The 22732-nt window shown below is 24.6% G+C and overlaps 2 protein-coding genes across 2 annotated transcripts in view; both read right to left on the bottom strand.

Moving 5' to 3' along the window:
• The window catches only part of LOC136985578 (sodium channel protein para-like), a 324996-nt gene extending 317240 nt beyond the window's left edge, over positions 1-7756 (bottom strand). Inside the window, 1 exon segment of the mRNA XM_067282895.1 lies at positions 7516-7756. The gene's annotated coding sequence lies outside the window, so the exon portion shown is untranslated.
• Positions 7757-14644: 6888 nt separating this feature from the next.
• On the bottom strand, positions 14645-22732 carry LOC136985566 (uncharacterized). Its single transcript, XM_067282877.1, has 7 exons — positions 22724-22732; positions 22572-22655; positions 22189-22245; positions 22055-22117; positions 21954-21983; positions 21576-21884; positions 14645-14744 (listed from the first exon to the last, which is right to left on the bottom strand). Exons 1-7 carry the CDS (start codon positions 22730-22732, stop codon positions 14718-14720), a joined length of 579 nt encoding a protein of 192 aa, XP_067138978.1. The 3' UTR covers positions 14645-14717.

Raw genomic sequence — 22732 nt, 5'->3', positions numbered from 1 at the left:
AGGAGTAAATAATTAAGTGACTGAACTAATTAGTAAAAAATTAGCCAACACAGGTTACATTAAAAGTATCAAATATATAAATTTATTTATTAATGAAATATCTACAAACTCTAAAACTTAAATGTATGCAATTTACCGTTACTTCGACGGCTTCTAGTTTACTATTTAAATAACTATAATAAATTATATCCGTATTAAATTAAAATTAAACTATGAAATTGGTAAACTAAATTATTTTAAAAGAGAAAATAATTAAGTTATTTATTAATCCACATTAACACATATGATATGATTCTTTACCTTACCGAATTATTTTCATACAATTATTCATAAAAGAGAATCGGATTGAGTTTAATTAGAAAACTAAACACTTTTAAAATATAAAATTAGCATTTTGACCGATTGGTAATGTTGTCAATCGATTTGATTCGCTCAATTTATCATGTGCTTATTATTCTGTAACAATCAGTCGAAGCATGAATAAGTAAGAGATCAATCTACTCTGCAAATGTTCTCGTCACATAGGCCTATATTTATTAACACACAAGCACACAGGCCTATATTAAAAAGAAACACTAAAAATAAATCTATGAATTGATAAAATAATGATTAGAAAAACAAATTCTGAAACCTGAAGGTGTTTAGGGCTTTCAAAGATTAATAAAATACATGTAAATGGTTGATTGCTTCACTCTTAACTCGTAACTTCTACCTTCAAATTGGTGAACTTTAGAAGGAATTTCTGAATGCTTTAAGTTATTCATATAATTTTTAGAGTAAGGTAATATAAAGTACAGTACATTATTATAGAAATTTATATGAGACACTTCGGATTGCATCAATTTATTCTCTTTTCAGAAGTAGATTGTTACATGTAATAACTTAATGCAATCATCTACACAAGTCCATTATATAACATGAAACTTATTATATTGTTTATAATAGTGTATACACAACATAAATACAATAAATTAAAAATAAATTCTGTACTAATTATATTATTACTTTTACAAATATTTAGGCAAATTAATATCGATTTTTGAAGAATATAATTTGGCCATTATATCTACGAATTTTATAACAATTTATTTTTTTAATTCTCTAAATTTTTCTATCTTTCATTATTAAATGATAATTTTTTTCAATAAAAAAATTTAAAATATTTCTTAATTTCACAAGCGAAAATATAATTTCAATTTTATTGACTGACATATTAAGCAATATATTAATATATAAAGTAGAGACTATATAAAATCATTAAAATATTTAAAATTATTCTATTAATCCGGAACATAAATCTGAATAATAGAATAAGTAAGCCATTAGATATTCAGTTGGAGCAATTCAGTTGAAATTCATGTCTGGGGTAATTTGTTACATTATATATACCGAATTACCCCAGACATATGGTAACAACTGCCCTATTAACAATTTCTAATTTTCAAAACCAAGCCAAAACCACTTTTTTTTTAATATTCTGCTGCTTCTTCACAAGCTACGTGTGACCTATTAGGGATTTTAACAATTTTAGTTATTAAAATACGAGTAATTATATATATATTTATTTATTTTAAATCATTTTAACTAAATCAATAATGCTTATCAGAAACTATAAAATTAAAATTGTATTTATTTATTCACTTTTCTTTACTATAAATGTTCGATTTTTGTCCAGAAATCTCCAAGGATACTGGGGCATTTGGGTAAATGTCTTATATAGTTTACCAATTTAGTGATTCTTTTTAATAATCAATATTATAATTTGCTCTTAAAACAATCAAAATCTTTGCTCCCGTTAAAAGTAAGCCAATACAAATTTCGAAAATCGATATTATCGACAATTACACTGGAGTAAATTAAAGTTTAAGATTCGTTTGTTGTAATTTTCTACACGGTATCGATTGCGCATCAAGCCTATGTCTAAGGAATTTCATTTAAAGGAAGCTGCAGCTTGTGATGTTTTCGGGTGAAGCTACAGAATAACAAAATTGATTCCACTACATCAATCCCTAGCGACGATATTACGGCAAATTGTCATATTTTCCGAGTTTCCATAATGCGTGATGCCTGCAAAGTATATAGAAAATTTTTTCATGTAGTTTTAAAACTGAATTTTTAAAAATATATAACGAATGGCGGATGAATTCATTTTTATTATGCTTTTCAGCTTTTCAACTGCATTATATATATATTCTCTTCATTAAATGCATAATTTATATAATAAAGTATTTACGCGATAGGTACTGTAATTAACTTATAAAATGCTTTTTTTCAACAAAAATCGGCTTAATAATTTGGTTTTTGAAATATAAATTTTTCATTTTCATCAAATAAATATATCCTTTGTTTATTTTCTTTGCAGTTAAGTACTGTAAAAGGAGTAAATTAAACATTTTCGTGTATTCTCATGTGTTTCGGATAGATAATTGGAAAAATGCGAATAAAGTTAAGTAATTTAATTTCTTATCTTTTATATTAAATGTAACTAAAAAGTAAGAAATATTCTAAATATTTCTACTAAAGATAAACTAAAAAAAATTAAGAAATTCTATTTTTTTTCTTATGATAATTGAAAACGGATTTACATTTTTTGAAAGTTATTCTCTTTAAAAAAAGTATTAAAATATATGATAAAATATACGCATCTCTATGCAAGCCTACAAATATAATCATCGTCACATATTTTAATTTTGTTTATTTATTCTATTTTCATATCATTTTCACATACACATAAACATATCCTGATAAAGAAAAAATATGTATATATTTATACAGAAATAGGGAAAATAGTATCATATAATAGAAGAAAGAAATATATAAAAAGAAAATATACACATTTCTATTCAAAATGTATATATATTTCTTTTAAACTTTGGCTAGAAAATGTGCATTGTCTGCTTTTTTTCCTCTACTTTGGATGGTGAACGTTGCTTTCTTCTTCCAAAGGGAGTTGAAAATTTGCATGTGTTTTTTGCATCCTTCTAAAACCTATACTTAGAAATTTGTGTACTTTTTGTATAATTTAAAAAAGTATAAAGCATGTGTATTTGGAAGTATACATGTTTACAATTTTTCTAACTAGAAAAATAAAAATCTTTTACAAATCATTTATTATTGTACAGAATCACTAAGAAAAATAAAAGAAAATTTTATTTAATTTATTTTAATATAGTATGATTTAGGATATTCTCTAAATCTATAATAAACAAATGGTGTTTTTAATATAAAAACATATGTTAATATTACATTACTCGCACTTACGACATACATAATGTAGGACCTAATAGTGAGACTTACGATACATGCGGGATATACAGTATTTTCATGATATCTGTGGGTCTATTTAATTAGATATCAAAATAATAAAATCAGTTTGTTTTTAGAATATTGGTCATTTTAATTTACAAAGTGTTAACGAAGAGCATTGAATATTAATTACATATTTTTTTCTTTACTTGAAAGCTGTCTAGCATGAAAAAATCTTATAATAGTTTTAGGAAAGTCACAAGATTTTATATAACACTTCTCAAATTCTGAAGCCATTATAAATTAATATTACTTATAATTTTAGTATCTTAAATAACATATAAAAGTAATTATTGGATAAAATGTTTAAGGTAAAATATATAATTAAAAAATAAAAAGATAAATTATCCTATCTACTTCATATTACTTGTAATTAAACTATCGATACGAAGTAAGCTATCTTTAATAATAAAAAAACAATGAGATATAACCATACTTCTTACAGACAGATTTTTAGACTTTATATCTGTAATGAAGACTAAAGTAAGCAAACTAAAGAAAACAAAGTAATGAAAACTAAATAATTTATTATTATTTATTTAAAAATAAGTCTTTATTCGATAAAAATTCTTACCAAATTATTATAAAAGAAATTCTCTTACCTTATTCTTTCATGATATCCTAGTTACAAACATTGAAAAAAATTTAAATGATAGGCCTACATATACAGATCTTTAATACATTATTTTTTTACAAATATATAAGAATGAGGCCTAATGTAGCAGTTATAATATAATTATCACTATAATAACTCTATACAATTCTAAACTTTGAAAATATAAGCACTAGATTCTTCTCAATAACAAAGAATCTAGTGCTTATATTTTTCTAAGCCCTAGAATTGTATAGTCGAAGTATCTAGATTTTTTATGAAATAAAAATTAGGTTATTTCGTTAATAAATGTTTTAAATAAAATAAATAAACTATAGATTTTATTTTTATCCGGTAAAAATAATTATTTCGGTAAATGCTTTAAAATGTGTACAAGCAACATCAATTTTCTGAAAATGAGATAATTTATTCTATTTTAATTTATACTGGCGAAAGATCCATTCATTTTAATTGATTTATACCAATATATATTTGTTTAGGATTAATTAGTAATAATCCGGAATCTATTTTGTTCTCTAAATCAGGCATTTCGCAATATAAATTGCTATAGATAAATCATTGAAATATATATCAATACATGGTAAATGATATTTTAAAAAACATGATTTTTCATGTAATATTGTTAAACAAACTTCAAAAACTTCCCTTTGTGTTTATCAAAAAATTCGTTGTTTGAATTATAATTTAGAAAAATATTTACGAGAATATGAAAGAGATAACGACGATAAATTTCAATAGTATTCCCCAGCGATAAATATATATTTCTGACGTTTCGAATACAATTTAAACAAATCTGACTGTAAACTGCATAGAAGAAACAGAAAGAAAAAGAACTGAGATAAATATACATGTATATAAATATCATAAAATCATTTATTTAATTTAAATTTTTAATAAATTGACTCCGAGTTATTAAACTATTCGAACATTCATAAAGTCGAATGAAGATAATTATTCTTTTTAATTACTTATAAAGTTTAATATCGAAAAATTAATTGCTGTTATTAAGGAAGGAACAAGCATGAAAAGTACGAAATTGAGAATATTAAAAATGTAAAAAAAAAGATATTCAAAACCTTCGGCAAGTATATGGTAATAATTAAGAGTTCGTTGTATAAAGAAGACTTTCAAAGAAAGATTGCAGAGTTATCAGATAAAAATTTCTTTCTAAGATATGAAGTCGTCATAATCTCCTTCCAGTAAATGTCCATTACGTACGTGTAAATAGTCGACTGGAGATTGTAAAGAGATGATTTGAAAGATGTCTAGGAAATCTTTGCAAGAATTAATGACACGAAACGTGTGTATATATATATATATTCTTAAAAGATTTCTGCAATGACTTTATCCTTTAGAAATATTGAAATAAAGCTTGCCTGATGCTTCTGATGATTTCAGATGATTGTTTAAATCAATCGAGAATACAACTAAGTTACCTTCTAGATTGGTTATAGTACTAAATGATATACTTTATAAGTGTTTATCACGTATCATTAAATTTCCAATTGTGGCGTTTAAAAGTAATGTATGCGTTTAACAGTACAAATTTAAAACCGGATCGAATTTAGCCCATTTGCAGCTTTTCTCGTGAGCCCAACCAATTAATATTAAGTAGATTTGCGGGAAAAAGTATTAAAAAAAGAGAGAAAAACGTTTATTCTTGCTGCTGATTTCTATTATTTTATAAAGTAGCAAAATGTTCGATTTTATATAAAATTTATTTTGCTATTAATTTACATTATTTAGCAATTTAAATTTACATTATGTTTAAATTTTAAATATACTGATAACGAAGACGTATAATATAAAAACTATTAAATTATTTTAATATAGAGTTAACTTATAATTTAATCTGTATGACCCTACTAACACGTTTAAAAAACAAAAATAATATTTATTCAAAACCGAACTTCTATGGAGTATTAAACAAAACTGGGTCAGTATTTTTTTTATTTGTGTGTATGTATACCAAATCGATAGGAGTTTTTCAGAAAAGCATTATTTTAAACTATATAAAAAAGACCCCCTAGCAATTTTATACCGCAAAAAATCCCATTTTAATATTTTAAAAATATACCCGTAAGCAAAGTATAAATATTAATACAAAGAAAAACTACATACGTATATGTATGTATGTATATATATATATTTATAGTAATAACAACATTTGTGTATTGTTAAAGCTAGCATTTCAAGTGAAAAAATATCGATTTATCAATAAATTAACCGCGCGGGTTTACTTTAAATTCGTTTCTTTTGCTATAAAAATTTAATTCCCGTGCAGAAACTGGCGTAACATATTCGTGTCCAATCTCATCTGTTCACTTGTCATCCTTTAAACAGGTGTTATATTTATCAAAAGAAGAATTCAAAGAGATGAATCGGGTCAATATATCGATAAACTGACCAATAAACTCGTTTGAGATGTGTACTGTTCCGGTTATAAAGCATACATTAAGCATCTCATAGTGATAGTGCACGCCATATTCTTTCTCTACAGCGACATACTTGGTATATATATCGAAAAACGGAACATAAAAATCGTTCTATCTTAATGTCCTTCATCCTTAAACGGTGCACAAGATAGCGAACCATCTTGCGAACTGGAGGAAAAAGAAAGTTCAACTCATCCTCAATAGAAAGTCCAAGAGTTTATCTTACTATAACCACTTACTAGGTTAAAAGAAATTTAATTGATCATCAATGGCGTTCGGAAACCCACTATGTCAATGCGAAAAAAAATTATATATATATATATGTAATATATGAAGTATTCTGGGCTTCTTCCTTTTATTTTTTTTTAATCGAATCGATTTTTTATTTATTGTAATTTTTACATTGTTCAAAATTTCTAAGCAACAAATTCGGTTTTCGGCTTTAGAAACAGACGATGTAGTGGTAGAACCACTGCAGTAGAGATGGCTGGTAAGTCACCGAATATAAAAACGTGTATCGAATTTTCGGTAACATCGATACCGGCCACGAAGCTACTGAGTCCAATACCTAAATTCCGGTCTCTTAGTCTCTAAACAGAGAAGATTTTTTGGTGGGAAAGAGAACGACTTTTAATTTTCATTCAGTTTTCAATGCTTCTAATTTAATATTTAACTCATTATCAGTTTACTGCTTTATATATTTTCGAGGCAATTCGTATGCAGTTTACCCTTATCTAAATGATTACGGAAAATTCGATATATAAAATCTCGTACGGGGACGAATTTTAGACGATTAAAGACTTTAACTGAAACTTTTTTCCTCTCTTACTTATACATGATTTATAATTCGAATAGTATCTGCGCGTATGTAGGCCTCATACATATACATGTAAAAATGGATTGATAATTGGAAATTCTTTTAATTTTCATCGCTATTAACACTCTTAAAGCTTAACAAAATAAATTATCGAGTTATAATTAAGCGATAGAATATAAATTTCAAGCAACTTTTACGAAAAATAAAAGTTTTGTACTGCATTCGAATTAATTCCGTAACAACTTCCCGGACAATTTTTTTGCGGGAAATATTTCGATTAAAAAATTGTCTTACGATTTAATTAAATTATTTAAATTTTTTAAAGAAAAATATTATCTACTCACCTTAATAGATCCATGCCTTTGATCGTACGAAAGGTGACCATTCGTTCATTCTTCTTACAATTGCTCCACTCAACGGAAATCGGCCATGTTGAAGGAAGGACTGCGTCAGCGAGTCAAACAGAGGCTATCCCTGCGTAGAAAGGGGTACCCTGGTTGCCAGCCGTTGTCATGACAACACCGAAAACACCGTACATTACTGCAGTAAAATGTCAGTTAGTATAATCACGGATAGACATTGTCGGAAAGGGTGGCACCTAGCGGCGATTTTTCTCTACCCAGTTTTACTCTATTTTAATTTTTCTATGGGATAACTCTACGTCGACTCGTCCTATTCTCCACGCTTGATTTTTTTTATTTTGTTTTTCGTGGAATTTTCTTCCACTTCGTCCCTCACGTGACTGCTTGGCGGGAAGTGTCGATTTTGTTTGCGAATTTCTCCTCTGAGGATAAATGTTATTTAAGGGCGATCAACTAACAGATATATTGTTTGTTTCCTGATACCGATCGATTGCATTATTCAATGCAACTCTCGTCAGAGGAAGTTATGTTTTTATGTATCACTAGGTCCCAGAAAATAATAGTTTTGTGTTTGTTTTTTATTTCTTCTGTCTTCTCTCATAAATGAATAATCATAAGAATTTCTCCTACTGTTTTGAAAAGAAAAGAAAGATCTATTTTTAAAATATTGTTTTTTTCTTAGATGCTGGAGTTCTGTTAATAATTGACGACGACCTAGATTTTTATAGGACAATCGAAAAGTAAGATTTTAAGCATAGAAATGCTACTTCTATGAGTTTAATTGAAGTTTATCGCTTACGAGTACCTATTAAATAATATTGAAAGTGATTAAGTATAGAAATGAGTCAACAATGTTTCTATAGAAAAGCCGATTGACACTCGAAAGTCTTCTTATATTGTAAGAGGATATTGTTTAGCTTGGAAAATCGTGAATAGAACTTTCTATTCCCTTCGCGATCTCCTTAAGAACTTCGTAAGAAGAATTTTTCTCGTCTAAACGGTTGTAAAATCTTTATTTAAACTCGAATGATATTGACAAAATGCTTTATCTATATTTTAAAGCAGGGAGCTATTTTAGTGATAATCAAAAAGGAAATTAACTACAAAAAAGAATAGTTTTCTCTCGTTCTATCATCTTCACTGAACTTATCTTGTTTGTATGTCAGTCGAACATGTTTTATTTTCTGTTTTTATCTTGTAGTTGCATTCGTCTTGTTATCTAAACTGTTACCATTCCATGTCGAACAGTTCGAGTTTGATTTGTCCTTTAACCCTTGCTCCAGAGCTTCCTCTTCCGCGTTAACTTGCAACTTTCTTAATTTCTAACTAACTAAATATCATTATCTTTGCTTAATCTCGTTCGTATGACCAGTAAAATCAATTTATGAGGAATATACAAGCGCATATATAATCTTAAGCGTTATTTTAATGTAGATGATAATCCATATAATGAAATTTTGGATTAAATCCGTTAAAGAAATGAATTAATTAATAAGAACTTTAAGCTTTAAAAATTCGATGGTTTTGCTAAAAGTTAAAGCATATAATGAAAGTTTTAAAAACTAAAATAATAATAATAATAATAATAATAAATGAGAGTGTATAAAATTTTTACACGATTTTTCGAATTTATTTTTAGAAATTTAACTTTACTTCCAATAATACGATTCTAAAAATATATTAAAATTCAAAAAAACCTGTAAAAGTAAAATATCGATATCATTGGATCATATAAAAAATAAAAAATATATATTATAATTTATAAAATGAAATTATTATTGTTATTTTTTGAATTTATTTTTACAGTTACAACTTTTTCGAATGATCAAAATTTTCTAGAATTTGTTAGAAATGTCTAAAATTGGAAATACGTACGAAGAGAGAAGATGAAAGTCTTTAAAATAGGATGATAAATTATCGTATTTTAAATTTATCGAGAAAATTCAGAATACAAATTTCACATTTTCGAATAGATATTGTCTTTAAGTCTTTATAAAAAAATATAAAAAAATTCCAATTCTATTTTTATTATCCACATATTACTCTCATTTCATCTTTCGCATTATTTAAACAGTGTCTAATGTTACTGTAACAGTATATTTGTTACAGTTGTAGCAATTATAGATTTAAAAATTTTATTTTATTTTTAAGAAAATACTCGAATAATATAAATATTTATAAATAATTATTTTACAAAGTATAAATGTCTAACTATAAATGTGTAAAATTTAAAATAAATAATTCTTGATTTTAGAATGTATTAGTGTGTAATTATGAAGCACAGATTTAAAATTGTGTAAAATATATTTTTAAAATAACTTTTAAAATATATTTTTAATTAACGAAAGCTTAAGAAATTTATTGCATAAGATATCCCATAACATTTTCGCAATTTGAATAAAAAGACAATAATAAATCAAATAAAATTAATGAATAGAAACATAAATTATCAGAGAAACAAACAAATATTTCTTCTTTACAGAAGCCAAAGTTAATCTATAGATCAATCAATTTTTCCCATTAATTACCATTAAAAGCCTGCAATATGTTCTCACCAAGCGTAACACAATTAATGTAAAGGGAAAAGGAAAAAAAAAAAACAAATACTAAATTGAAAAATGGAAATTTTTCTTTACTGATTCGTATTTTCCGTGTCAAACTGATATTCTGCTTTTATTTAAATACTCAGATCAGAATTATAAATGTATAATTATTAAAAATACATTCATATATAAATATAAAAGATATATCGAAGACATATTGAATCAATTTTTTACGTAGTTGATTACGCAAATGGAATAACGTCATCAAATTGCTGCAAGTTAAAGGGTTTCGATTTGCTGCTGGTAATTTTATATTTAGTAAGAATTATCGAATATTTTCTTTAGATAGAGAGATAAAATGACGCGAATATCAATAAAGTTCGGAAGTTTCGCTCATTCGAATTCGAGTTATTTTATATATATATATAAAGAAAGGAATTAAAATTATTAATAAAATAAAACTTTATTAATGATTGTGTCGGCTCTGAAGAATGTCAATATACTTTTTTTTATTTACTATTTAATAAAATATTTGATTTATAACGTATAAAAAGGAAATAACGATAAAAAATTGCAAATTTGAATTACTTTACGTAAAAATATTAATTATTTTCGTGTGCGTTAAATGTAAGCGATATCAATTATCATTTTTTAATACTTTTATTTATGTATTTTTTTATACAATTGCAAATCTTTTCTTTGAAGCCACGAATTGTACAAATTGCTGTATACATTTTGCAGACAAAGTAATATCGCATCTATATGCTATTCGTATAATCTAACAACATTATTTGTGTCTGTAGCAAGAGTTGAATCACCTTTCAATATTAAAAAAATTCAATTAGTAGTTGAAGCTGAAAATTATTTCTCCTCAATATCATTAATGCAATTGTTAAGAGAAGAAAATTATCGTAAAATATTTTTCGCCGGTTGTAATGGTTATCCATGTACTGTATATTATAATAAATAATGTTTACTTTTAGATTGTTATATAAAATATTTTCTTTTTTTAACAGTTTTTCTCAATAATATAGTAACTTTTTATATTGATTCTAAGATTATAAATCCTGTAGCAAAGTAGAACTGAAAATTGAAAAAGCAAAATAACTTGCCTGTGACTCAATAACTATTGATAAAAGAATTCTGTGGTAAAAATTTTAATTTTGGAAAATCATTTAAAACATTGTAATCAAATAATTACCATATCATTAATTATGTTGAAATGAAAACATTTCGTAAAGTTTTATCATCATCAATAATATTTTAACTTTATTTTATCTGCGTTTAATTATATTATTTAAAACATTTATTAATTTAATTATTAAGACATAATATTTAAAATTAATCTCTTATTATATTATGTTAATTTACATAATTAACATAACAAACATTAACATAAACGTATGAAAATGTAAATTAAATTATGTTAGTGTGCAGAGTACTGAATATTAATATTAATTTATAACACATAGATGTGGTTTTATTTTAAAGTTTAAAATAAATTTTTAGAGAGTTATTAAATATAATTCTTTTTCTCTTATTTTATCCACTTTTTTTGTGGTATCATTTTTAAGTGAACCTTCTCCACTCTTCTTCCAATAATAATATAGTTTTTAATTTAAAAAAATTTTTAGCCTGAAAATTATATACAAGCTGGTAGAAATTTGTAGATATATTTTAAGAAGCACACAGCAATATTTTACAAGAAACATGCGGTTCTGAAAGAACCTAACTGAAGTGCCTAAAGCAACACATCAATTCTTACTCTTCAAAATAATCGAAGCTGAAGCTGCACCTATACCATAAACTATAAAATTCAACCAATATTAAAAATTGCTAAGCCTATAGGAAATAATCAGTTATTTTTTTCCGAATATTTTTCATCATAAATTATTTATCTTTCGATTAATGAAGATAAAATAGAATTTCTAATACTTTAATCTCATTTTTTAGAAAAACCACACAATTATGATAATAGATAAGAAGCAGTAGAGAAAAATGCATGAAAACTTCATTTATGAACTATTTATTGTTTTTCTTTTGTATAAATTTGAATTTATTTTTTAAATAATTGTATTATAACTTAAAAATGATGTTATCTATAATGTTTTATTCACATTTTAAAAAATAAAAATTTGAAATTATTGTTATTAATTTTGATTAATGATGATTTGTATCATAAAATGATATTTATTTTTTTTAAAAAAAAGGATCCAATTTGCGTGACAATCATTTCCTTTCATAGAAATTAAAATAAAGAACAACATCGAATTAATGCCAAAAAGTATTTAATATATTAACTTAAAAGTTTATTGCTTGAGTATTAATAGGTTTAAATTAGTGTTTCTTATCTTTTCTGCTGCTCGCGCCTTTAAATTTTATAAAAATGTTTTCTAATTCCAAGAAAAATTTAAGTGTTTTTTTAATTATTTAAGGTAGGGTCGTCTCATATTCTTACATTCATTTAAATATAGCTTAACCAGAAAATTGATCTGTGCCCATTTATTAATATAAAAACATTTAGGTCTAGGTTAGGTATTTATAACAGAAAGAAATACATAATTATATATTTAAATTTTAAATTATAACATTTTTATTAAAATATTATTTTAAAAAAGACTTATTTCTTAATGAAAAAAGTAACAAACAAATAAACAAAAAAATTATCCCTCAGAAAAGTTATCTTGCATCCTCCAGGGGTTCGTGTACCCCAAGTTAAAAAACAGGTTTAAATAAAATATACAAACTACATCTATACAGAATTTATATGCATCACATAAATATTCGTATTGTATCACATATTCGTAAGTTTAATTGCCAATATAAACTTCATGTTAAAAGAATATATATATATATATTTTAGAATAATAAAATATACAGTACATTTTAAAATTAACAAGAAATAATACATGTAAGAAGTAAGCACGAATCGAACGAACTTGGATATTCCTCAGTGGCCAATATATTCTGAATTTAACTTAATTATACAATACACATTTTTGAGTACATCTAACGTATTTTTTAAATTTTAAAATTTATATCTTATGGGAATATTATATCTCAAGAATAATTGCTTAAAAACAATATGGTTTAAATTATGTGTTTACATTTTATTTCGTAAAAATAAGCCTACTAATCAACTGTTTATTTCTTAATGTTTTAAATAATTAACATTTTTTTAAAATATTTTTTCACAAATTATTTTATAATAAAGTTATATATATATATATATATATATATATATATATATATATATATTTTATTTCTGTCAATTTTAATATTCTTTTCTTCATTGGTTTTTAAATCCCTGATAATGTCTCTTCACTGCAATGTTTCGGATTAACAAGAGGAAGTTGGCTACTGTTCGAGTAAAATAATTAAATTTTTCAATAAATGTATTAAATCTAATTAATTGAAAACAATTAAGCGTAATTACAAAAAATTTTAATTACTCTGAAATGATTTCTTTTATTTTCCAAAAAATTTAAATTATATAAGCTACAAAAATTCAATACATTTTTCATTGTTTGGATTAAATTCAGAAGAACTTTTCTACAAACATTCTTCATTTAAAATTTCATAATTTGATTAAATGATTCAGGTATAAGAAAATTTATCTGTAATATTTTATATGAAGAGTTATAGAGAATTTCTGAAGCTGGAACAATCAAAATAGATTTTATCTTCTATGAACTTTGACAAGAATCCTTTAAAAGATATTAAGAAATATATATATATATATATTTATTATATATATATTTATAGATCAAATCCATACATGATATTTCATTTTATCTTATAAATGAAATCTTTCCATTTATTTAAACAAAGATAGAGAAATCTAAATTAGAAAAATAAGATTTATTTATTAGATAAACTTGATAAAAATCCATTTATAACATAAAAAATAATTAATAAACCAGTTTATGTCTAGTTACATTAAAAACATTTTATTGCTATGATATTTTACAACATTGATCGGGAATTTAAAAAAATTGTACAGAAGTTCTGTAATGATGAAAATATATTAGATAACATTTCAAACAATTTTTCTTACTTAAGATAGAGAAATCTGAAGACCATCGTGATTAAAATGATGTAATTTCATGCATCATGCATTTCTCAATGTGTTCTAACTTTTAACTCGATACATTTATTTTATCATTAAAATCAGATATAATTATATATTTTTAAAACGTAATTAAAGTTAAGAATAATTAAAATCAGCATAATTTAAATAATAATAATAATAATAACCGATACAGTAATTATAATTTTTAACATGAATTAAAGATAAAAAAATAACTATATACATATTACATTCAATGTGATTTTAGTTATAAATGTTTCATAAGTTTAAGGTTATTTTATAATTTATTAAAGACATTTTTAAAGAATAAATATTAATGGACGAATAGGAGTTATAAATTATTTACTGATATATTAAACTAGTTAGAATTTTTCATTTTGAAACAAAAATATCTACATTTTTCAATGGTAATTATATTATTTAATTATACATATTTGATAGGAGTAATTAAGGAAAAATAAATACAAACAAGAGAAAAGGGTTGAATGCAGTGATTACTCGCTCTAGAGATCAATTTCAGTTGAAAAATTTTGGGTGTGTCCTCTCCTGCTTTAACTCAAGCAGACATTTTCTGCCATCTGTTAGGAAAAATTATAAGATTTTTTCATTTTTTATCGTAAAATTCTTAACCGAAAATCGGACATTAAATATCCTACAGTTTTATAAATAACTAATTTTAAACAAATTTAAATATAAAATAACTTAATGTATAAAATAATAAACTTGAGTTTTTTATTTTAAAATTAATCACTGAAGTTCTGTAAATAGAAGTAGCGCTAGTACTCGACAGACTAAATAAAACACTTAATTTTTTAAACTAACAAATAGATTAAACAAGATAAATTTGATTTAAATCGAAAGTAAATATCTTAAAGATGTCAATTTTCGATTTCTAGATAGAAAGATATTTAATATTCAGTTTTAAAAAAGTGGTTAAATATAAACAAATTGCAATTTACTGACAATTTATCCATTAAACAGATTGAATTTGTTTGGAGTGATGCTGTAAATGTTTAAACAATTTTTAAAATTATTCTAACTGAATAATTATTTAAATTTGACCAAACATTTTAGTAATTTATTAAACTGAAAACTAACTCGTAAACACGAAATAAAATAACTATTTATTTCGAACAATTACTTTAAAATGTATAAAATTTAATTCCTTAAATATATCACTTGATAGTTTATTGTATGGTAAATGATAATTTATTTTATTTAACTGTATCAATTATTAAATTTTAGTTAGATTTAAAATGTGATAAAATAGTTTTTCATAAATTATATATTAATTCTAGAATTTTTTTTCATGAAAAGACAAGGAATTATTTCTAATCTTTCCTTTATTCTCACCATGGAAATTATTTTTCTCTTTGTATTCTCTTTAATTATTCATATTGCATTTGGGAAATTGATTAAGTACTCTTAAATCCTTCAGATAATATCTCAATTTCATGTCAAAAAATTATTTTAAATATATCTTTATAATGAGTTAAGTTCACAAAAAAATGAAATTTATAAAATTAAATTATTGTATTATAAAAATTCTGAAAGCATATAAAATATTATATACATCGTGTGATGATAAATCAAATTCATTGTGTAATTATGAGGGGAATTTTATGTGTAAATTTATGTATGCAAATATATAAATTTTTGTATAAATTGCTACAATTAATATACGTAATTCATGTATAGTACATCTAACACAATATATACATAATTCATGTACAATACAATATATTTATGTGCATAATTTAATACTTTTTGTGTAATTTTTACACTAGATTTTAAAAAAATTATCTAAAATGAAAGTTACTAAATATTCATACGCATATAAAATAATATAAAATTCTTATAATTAACAAATATTTTTAGATAAATAATTTACGTGTATATTTACGATTAATGGCAAATACTAATGAAGGCAACAGTAATCTAATCATAATTAAAGTAACTAACTTGTAAGTAGAACTTTATAAACTGCAATTGAAAGTCGGAATGAAATACTTAATTCATTTTTAGATATTTTTTAAATGGAAATTTATTTTTATTTCATAAATAATTTTAATAAGTAAACTTTTTATTTTTATTTAAAGAATAATTAAAGTATTTACTAATTTTAATTTTATTAAATGTGTTTCAAATTATATTTTTTCAGTTACTAAATTAATACAGTCACTATATATAATGCTTATGTATAACCTAATTTTTAACATATATATATATAGCATTATTATTAGCATAATTAAAAATGTATTAAATTTTACGTAAATAAAAATATTATAAAATTAGTCACCGTTGTATCTATAATTATGAGCAGTGGCGCGTTATCCTATGGGCAAAATGGGATATTGCCTGGGGCCCTCACATTTAGGGGACCCCAAACCAACCTTTTATAAGAAAATATTTCCTCCCGAAACATTCTCCTCGAAGAAAAATGTCTGAAGCCAACACTGTACGTGAAGGCTCCCTAATTCATATATGCCTGGGCCCCACAAAGCTATAACCCGCCACTAATTACGGAAATTTAATAAACTCTAAAAGACATTCCTATAATTAAGAATGTAACGAAGATCAATTTTACAATTTATTCCTATTTATAAATTTTTTTTTAAAAATTAAGTAAATGTAATTTTGATGAAAGTTTAGTTGCAAAAAGGATTAAACAGGGTCTCAACGAGAAAAAGTGTAATGCAAATAGATGCATTTTTCGTCAATTTTTTAACTTTCTTGTCAAAATATAAAATTGTTTCTTAAAATATATTAAATTTTTATATATTTTCATTTTAATACTATAAATCATGAAGCGAAACATACGTTTTACAAACTCGATTAAAATATGAAAAGAGTTAAAGCACATTTATTTATTTATTCTTTTTCTTCTGCACTTAATCAATTTTATGATTTCTTTCGGAACATCCGTATTGCTATTTTGCTCTTGTTTCTATGAATATATTGACTAAAATATATATATTTTACCTCAATCGTTTATAAGAAAGTGTTGAAAGTATATACGCTGTATGTATTTTTCAATAATATTTTAGTTCACACTTTTATGTTTAAGAAACCGAAAATAAAATGCAAGGAATTCAAATTTAAAAGCATTTTTGATGAGAACTGTTTTGAAATATTGCATCGAAAGAATAAAATTTGAATATTTCTTTCTTTCTTTTCTTTTTGTAGTAATTCGGAAAAAATACTTTATCCATTTGTATCTATTTTTTTCTATTATTTAAATAATTAATTTTTTACTAATTGCAATTTCTGAAAAAGTTTTGACTTGATAATTAATTATTTCACAAATTTTAATTTTATTTACACTGATATACTTATATATCAAACATTCATTTAAGGCAAAAGGATTTACAAAACTTTAATAGATAGCAATTATGAGGTTTGGTATAAGACGGTTAACTAACTGCTTTAAAATTTAAGTAAATGTCACATAAAAATTATAATTATAAAATACTTAAATAATCTATTTTAAATAGTAAAAAGTAGCTAAAATTTATTTATTTGTGTGTAACGAAATATCTGAAATATTCATACAAAAATTATAAAACTTTATCATTTTTGTATGAATGTTTTAAAATTGTCGCCTGTTTAATTTTATTTTTTTAAATTTTCACAAAAGATATGCTGTTATACACATACTTATAGTTGTAATATATATACAGATACGTACTGTACACTTATAGCTGTAAGTCTGTGTTCAGATGGAACCAAACTATAAAGATGGTAACATCATCCAAACAATATAATTTATCTACACAGGGAATTCCCAGCCTTTTGCATATATCGACCCCATTTATGAAATTTTTTTTTATCGATTCCATTCAATATTATATTATATTTATATACAATATAATATAGGCCTATATATAGGTTGCATATAGACCTATATTTTTTAATATAGGTCTATATGCAACAGCCTCTTACATAATTTTTAAAGGCATCTTCCTATATTTGAGAGGAAAAAAAATGTGTAAAATTTTTAATAATTAAAGATAAATTTAAATATTATTTTCTTAAAAATCGGCTTTGTTAATACTAGTAAAAACTTTTTAAAAAATAGTTCATTAATATAATAATTTGTATAGACTGGTTTAGATCAATAATTTTTAAATTCTTGATATCTGAGAATTTTTTCTTGATTAAATTTTCAAGAAACCGGAGGAAAAAAGAAAGTAGAATATATATATATATAAAAAGAAAATATCAAATTTTCTCTTCTTATTGCTTTTGGCAACTTTTGTGGAATGAAATAAATTCTCGAAGTAAAACTGTAAAATTAAAATTATGTCAAAATTTCTTATTTTATGTCCTTTTAATTTGTGTCAATTAGTTAAGGATAGATACAAAACAATAGAGAAGTTATTTATTTCGATAAATATAAATCACATTTTCAGAAAACAATCAATCTGCATGATTTCAAAGATTTTTCTTTTAAATTCCAGTTTATAATTTATGGGATAAATTAATTATAAAAAAGCTTTAAAAAATAGATAAATTTGATAATTTTGATACCTAGAAAACATGGAAAATAACTAAATGCTTTTCCTCTTCTACCAAATGCAATAGTTAAACTGATTTAATTTAAATATTTTTAAAAATATTAATAAAAGTACTATAAAAGTTATTTTATTTCATTTTTCAATTAAATTTTCCATAAAATTCTGAAATTAATATTATATTCCATGTATGAAGTTGCGAAAAATACGTATGCTAAATGTTGTTAATTACGAAAATTATTCTTGATTTAAAAATAAAAATAATAATAATAATAATTAATATAACTTTTAAAATATTTTTAATTTTCTAATATAAAAGTTGAATTTGGCATATTTTATAACATATTTTAGAACGATTGTTTCTTCGAATGTTAATAGATGGAAGCACATTACGGGGCCAAAAGGAAAATCGAATATTTGTCTTAATTTAAATTACGTGAAACAGAATCTAATTTAAACTATCGATAATAATTACAATAAAATCTGTAATTATATTTATATTACATAGATATAAAATTAATTAAAAATTATTAAAACAAAAAAAACTGGTTTATCAAGAGTTAAACTTAAGAATTATTATATATTTGAAGATTAAAATAATTTCTTAAATAATTTTACATTTATTTCAATAATATATATATGAATATTAATTCAATGTTTATATCAGTTTCTTATGTCAAATATTAGTTCTGAGTACTTTGTAATATTGAAATTCTTAAAATATTATGAATCTGAAGGTTAAATACACAATACTCATGTATATTATACATAGAATTAACGGGTTATGCATTAAAATTAAATGAATATTTACAGGGTTTAGAGCTAAATGACATCATTTATCAACATCGCACTTTATTCTCATATTCTACATTATCCTTCATTTTTAATAAAATGGAAGATAAACTAATTAAGAATATGATTTCTACCCGTCTTTTGAGATCAGTCTCATCAACATTGAACCAATGGTTTGGATTTATCCCTAATGACATTATATTATTGTTTTGAAATGCGTGTTATATGCAAATTAGGGAACTTTAGTATACCCAAGTAAATTTTTCTTGCAGATCTTGCAAGGGGATTCCAACAAAAAGGGGTCAAAATTGGATCACTGGGTCCTGAATAGTCAGCAAAAATTTCAAATTCAAAAGTACGGTGGGTAAAGATCAAGCATATTAAAGTGCAATGCAACCGCACTTACTGGGTACTGAAAATAGGAATTTCAGTACCCGGTAATATTTATAAAATGCAAATTTTGTATATTTGCAGGAGTTAATGTCAAAATACCGAGCATCGCGACTTTAGCACTCGTGAGTTTAAAAAAATTTTCTTAATCAGTACGCAAATTATTGAAATTCACAGGAACATACTTTCACTGGAATGTTACTAAATAACAGAAATGTCCCAATTTCAGTCTAATTTTGTCATTAATCACATTTTCAAATTATATCAACGTTGAAAAAATATATACAGTAGTTAGATTGTTTCAACACTAAAAGTGGAATGTAATCGGGTGCTATTCAGTTTTCTATGATTTATCTGATTTAAGGACATGGAGAACTATTAATTACAGTGTGATGACAGTGAATTTTTTCTGAGTTTGTTGCATAAGATTTCTTTCTTACTCATACTATTATGACAGTTGAGACAGTTAAAGATAAACTCATACTTTGTTACAGTTCAATGGTGAATCGAACAGAATTAGTTATACCTTAGAGAAGTTAAAGTCGCATCTACGTTATTTGACAATGCTCCTCCTTACGATAATTTCTGTATTTCATAATTATAACGCGCCCATTCTGTCTATACGTCCAAGTGTCTATCAGCCTACCGCTCTGGGGATCTGGAATCGAATCCGAGCAGTGGAACCTCGTGAATATTTTATAGATGGTAAGTCTTGGATATCTTCTCGTGCTCCGTCCCTCGCTACCAATTGTAAGCCTGGCCGATCCGTGATGGGTATAAAAATATTACCTTGTAAGGGCCAATGCAAAAAAAGGCAAAAGCGAAAAATACTCGCATTTCTTCATTATTTTTATATAATTATACAATTATATTATGTAAACACCACCACCACCACCTTGTGGCTTTTTGTTTTCCGTTTTCTAGTTTGTATTGAACGAACCAAAAAAAAAAAAGAAAAAACCGTTCAATTCTAGTTGATGATAATGTAGCTGGATAACGAGGATACAGTTTCTGGATTCAAGAGGAACCACCAGTTCAGAGGCTTGATGGGCATAGTAAAAATTTTCCAAAGAAGTAATTTTTGAAAAACCCTGCTCTTGCTTGATAATGATATATCGAGTATGGATTGTAAATGAAAACTACTGATGTTTTCCGTGGCTTCATCAATCTTTTCGCTGGATAGTTTATTGTTGGTGAACCGTGAATCGACAGATTTGCTTCATTTTTACGTCCAAGTGATTTCCACTTTTGTAGGAATTTTCGCCAGATAATCTTACAGGATGAAATTTATATGTGGTTTTTCATCCATTGAACCAATTGAATTCTGCTTTGCAGATTCATCGTCTAACTCACTAAGTTTACGTTTTATCGGGAGGAAATATAGTAAAATGTGTCCCTGATAGTCCTTATTTTGATTGTTTTGAATCGACAATGAAAATCGTAAGAATCTCGATTTAAAATTTAAAACTGAAAAGTAGCAAAAATTAGTTTCCAATTTTGACTTTGAAAATTATTAAAAATAAACTGTAAATAACATTCTTAATACACGAAAACAATTTTACTGTAGAGGCGATTCGTAAATATAAAATAAAACAAAAATTCTATTTCGAAATCGTAAATTTTTATACTTATAATTTTTAAGCGAAACGAATGGTAATTTTCTAGTCCCTATACAAACTAACGATTTTTATCGCGGACGTCATATATTTTTACGTTAAGATCAGAAGGTTTCTTCGTCGGCTGTCTGGAAGGATTAGACTTAGTGTTTCTTCCATCTCTTCCGAGAGCAACTTGATGTCTAACGTTATATCTTTGATCTCTGTATCCGGAATTACTGTTCCCTTCTGATGTTTCGTCGAAAATTCTTCGAAAAGCTTCAGAATAATCACCATCGTCGTCGTCGTCATCAGAATCTGTTAATTCTATTTTATACCGTATAAAATCGGGTTTTTCTGGTTCTGGCTCGGGAATATATTGTTTTTTCTTAGGACGATGCGCTCTGGGATAGTATACGTGTTGTTCCTTCAATAATAATAATATCTAAATACATACTATTATACTTTTAATAAAATAAAACAAATATTAACTTACATTATCACTTTCGTCTCTATCGTATTGTCCCTGTTAATTTTCCAATATTAATATAAAAATTTGAAACATTTTATGTTACTTAAATCGAGAATTAACTTTACCGCAGGAGAATCGTCTATATTAATTGTTGTTTTTATGGATAATTGTGAAGAAGTATGATGAGGCTAAATAAAAATAAAATTATTTAATTCTGTATATTTAATATAGGCATATAACATATATTAAATTTTCGTACTGCATTATCTTCGTAATCTGATTCAGTCATAGGCTCGAATTTAACTTGTGGCTTCGACTGTGAAAGGAAGAAAAATAATGAAACAGTTGAAACATTTTCCCTATCAGCAATATGATTTACATTATAATTTGTTTCTAGTTTAGATCACGAAATTAATGACATTAATTTAACATTTTTATCTTCAATTTAACATGTTTAATGCGTTTACTGTGTTAATTTTTAAAATAATTAAATTAAATATGTGTACATATTTATTTTTTACTATATTTTGATATATATATTTATAGTTCAAATGTTTTATGCTTAATATGACATTAATTTTCTATATTAATGCGTTTATATTTAAATATAATGAAAAAATTTCTATAATAAATTATACAAACTGCTGAATGTTTGATAACTATTGTTGTATCGTCGTCGTTATTCGAAGGAGGAGAATAAGCACGATACTTTCTATTATCAGAAGACTGAAACAAGAGATAATCATCAGTTTTTCAATTAGTTTTAAAAGTAATTAATTTAATATAAAATTTACTTTGGACAT

This window comes from Centruroides vittatus, unplaced genomic scaffold (genome assembly GCF_030686945.1).
Source record: "Centruroides vittatus isolate TY-2023 unplaced genomic scaffold, ASM3068694v2 contig_971, whole genome shotgun sequence".
Lineage (NCBI taxonomy): Eukaryota > Metazoa > Arthropoda > Arachnida > Scorpiones > Buthidae > Centruroides > Centruroides vittatus.
Note: the sequence above shows the minus strand (reverse complement) of the source record. Positions and strands in the feature narration are given on the sequence as shown.

Excerpts from the sequence above, each read along its gene's own strand:
- LOC136985566 (XM_067282877.1), bottom strand. Across the intron at positions 22,246-22,571 it reads TAGTTATCAAACATTCAGCA|TCGAAGCCACAAGTTAAATT; the intron begins GTTTGTATAATT and ends TTCCTTTCACAG. Across the intron at positions 21,984-22,054 it reads ATATAGACGATTCTCCTGCG|GGACAATACGATAGAGACGA; the intron begins GTAAAGTTAATT and ends GAAAATTAACAG.